At 54.8% G+C, this 2,454-nt stretch overlaps 1 protein-coding gene across 1 annotated transcript; it reads right to left on the reverse strand.

Annotated features, from left to right (window-relative positions):
* Positions 1-346: 346 nt before the first annotated feature.
* FAM110B (family with sequence similarity 110 member B) lies at positions 347-2,135 on the reverse strand. The gene has a single exon (XM_004372578.2). It carries the CDS (start codon positions 1,821-1,823, stop codon positions 711-713), a length of 1,113 nt encoding a protein of 370 aa, XP_004372635.1. The 5' UTR covers positions 1,824-2,135; the 3' UTR covers positions 347-710.
* Positions 2,136-2,454: the final 319 nt, after the last annotated feature.

Raw genomic sequence — 2,454 nt, forward strand, 5'->3', positions numbered from 1 at the left:
AACACAACCCCAACACCCAGCCTCCTAGCTATAGCCATCCTCCATGATATAGGATCATCTTTCATTGGGAAAGAACCACCAACATTACACACTGAATCAAACACAAAACTTAGCATTGTTGCCCCAACAATCATTTCAGTAAGTGGCAAGAGAATTTCAATAGGTAAATGATTAACATCAAGCTCACCACTTTATGCCTCAGAAAACCCAACCTAGTTCTACTTTGGGCCAGTTGGTCTCTCTCTCTTTTTAATAGCAGATCCCGGTTGTGTTTCCATGGTTATGGTCTCACACGGAGGCAAACTGGGCTTTTTTATTTCAAAAAGATTCTACTCTCAACTTAAAAGCCAGTTGATAAAACTTTTAATTAAGACACAATAGCGCAGGATATAAAAACACAAGAACCACATAAATATTGAAGAAGTCGTATACCATTTTCGTGTAAACAGTTTTGCTTAAGAAGGAAGCCCTAATCAGATTCTGGTCCGGAACTTTTGGCAGATGATGTGTGTGCAGCCAGGCTCTGCGGGATGGTTCCAGTGGAAGCCAGGTCACCCCCCTGTTGACAGGCATGCAACTCGCAAACACTGCACAACAAGCAACACAAAGAGCATGGAGAAGCTCACAAGACTGCAAGGGGACCTCACGACCTTCACAACTTAGTATGCACAGACAGACACACCCTCCCTCCCTCCTCCTCGGGCACGTTCTCACACGTGGGAGACTTTCTGCGACTCCCGCGCTTGTTTGATGCTATACAACCACTTGATGATTCGGGCATTTCTCTCGATGGCAGAAATGCCATACGGCACCCGGTCATTAGCACTGTCGTCATTTCTAAGGTCACTGTTGCTGTCCTGAGACTGTTCACAGTCCGAGCTGATCATGCTTGCGCTGCGGAAGTTGAGGGAGATGATGTCAGAGTTAGCCCGTGCAAAGTTTTCCATACCAAGGTTTTCCAGCTCCTCAGGGTCTAGGCCGCAGTAGTTGAAGAACCTCTCCACATCGGCGTCAACGCGGAAGTACCTGTCACTCAAGTCTGACTTGGAGCGCTGGAGGGAGGGTCTCCGGCTGACTCCACAGGCCGGTTCCACAGGGTCTGCTTCTGGAGACTTGGTGGTGGTGAGGGCGGCGATCTTGGGTTTGGGAGGCAGGGGAGGGGCGGAACTACTGCAGGGGATTGCTTTTAGGGGCTTCACACTGGTGGCTCTGCGGATGTCGGAGGAGCTGTGGGAGACGTGGAGGAAGGACTCCGCCGACTGCTCCAAGAGCCTCCTGCTCACGTGGGAGCTGCTCTCCTGCGTGCTGCCGTGGCCGTGGGTGGGGTAGACCTTCAGCGACTCGGCGAAGGAGTGCCGGTGCAGGTCTGTGGTGTCAGCCCTGTGGGGCGGCCAGTTTCGGGGACCGTGCTTGTGACCCGAGCCGGTGCTGGAGCCCTCAGAGCTGTTGATGATGTTTTTCAGAATCTCAAGTTTGAGGTTCTCCCTCTGCACGCCACTCTCCGTCTTGGCGCTGCTGCCGAACACTCTCAGGGTTGGGCTGCCCAGGGCGCGCTTGGCCGCCGGGCACACGGGGGGCTTGGCGAGCACTGCCGGCTTCACAGGCTCCTGCTTGGCGTTGATCACCTCCTGACTCTTGACATACTTCGCCTTATCGGCTTCCAGTCGCTCCACGGCGCTGAGCCTCTTGGGGTTCGGCTCGGCCTGCCTGCGGAAGTAGTCAGGGCCTTTGTTGAGAATGCGCAGGGGCACGGCCGACGTGAAAGTGCCGACCGGGCTGACCGGCTTCACCATGCTACCTGTCTGCAGCGTCTCCGTGGGCATGTTGGGCGGTCTTTCCCCGGCGGCCGTGTTGGAGTCTCCTCTGGGCGCCTCCGGAGGGGCTGAATAGACACATGTACATGAAGCACAAAGGGCAGCAGACGATCCTGGGGTCTGAGTATCAGCAGCAGCAACTCATCTCACAGCTCATTAACTGCCCCTGTGGCTTCGATTCACTTTTCCCCCTAAAGGAGACCTCTGCACAAAAAAGGCCACAAGCCACAAGTTCCTTTTAATCTGCTTCGCCGCCTCCTTTCTTCTCACTGAAGGATGTAGGAGTCTCCTCCAGGTCTTTGTGTTCAACTGCAGGCAGGGAGCTGAAACAGAAAACAACCAACCACGGGTTAGGACCAGCGTGTGACATCACAGCTATAGCAACAGAGCCCCACAGCTCCTCCGCCTCCAGCTGCATGGCTGCCCGGTCGCTCGCTCCCTTTGCGAGTAAGAAGACCGCAGCAAGCCGGGGTGGCCGGTCATTCCCAGGTAATACCACGGGGACGACTGAGGCAGTGCATCGGAGCCTGTGCCCAAGAGCACATGGATGGGATGCAGACGTCTGGAGGAAAGAGGGCTGAGATTCCCCCACGCATGAATGCTCCCAGCTGCCTCACCACTGGTGAGAACTGACTTCGGG

This window comes from Trichechus manatus, unplaced genomic scaffold (assembly GCF_000243295.1).
Source record: "Trichechus manatus latirostris isolate Lorelei unplaced genomic scaffold, TriManLat1.0 scaffold00018, whole genome shotgun sequence".
NCBI classification, from domain to species: Eukaryota; Metazoa; Chordata; class Mammalia; order Sirenia; family Trichechidae; genus Trichechus; species Trichechus manatus.

Coding starts and splice junctions, on each gene's coding strand:
- FAM110B (XM_004372578.2), bottom strand. CDS start 1,823: ATGCCCACGGAGACGCTGCAGACAGGTAGCATGGTGAAGCCGGTCAGC.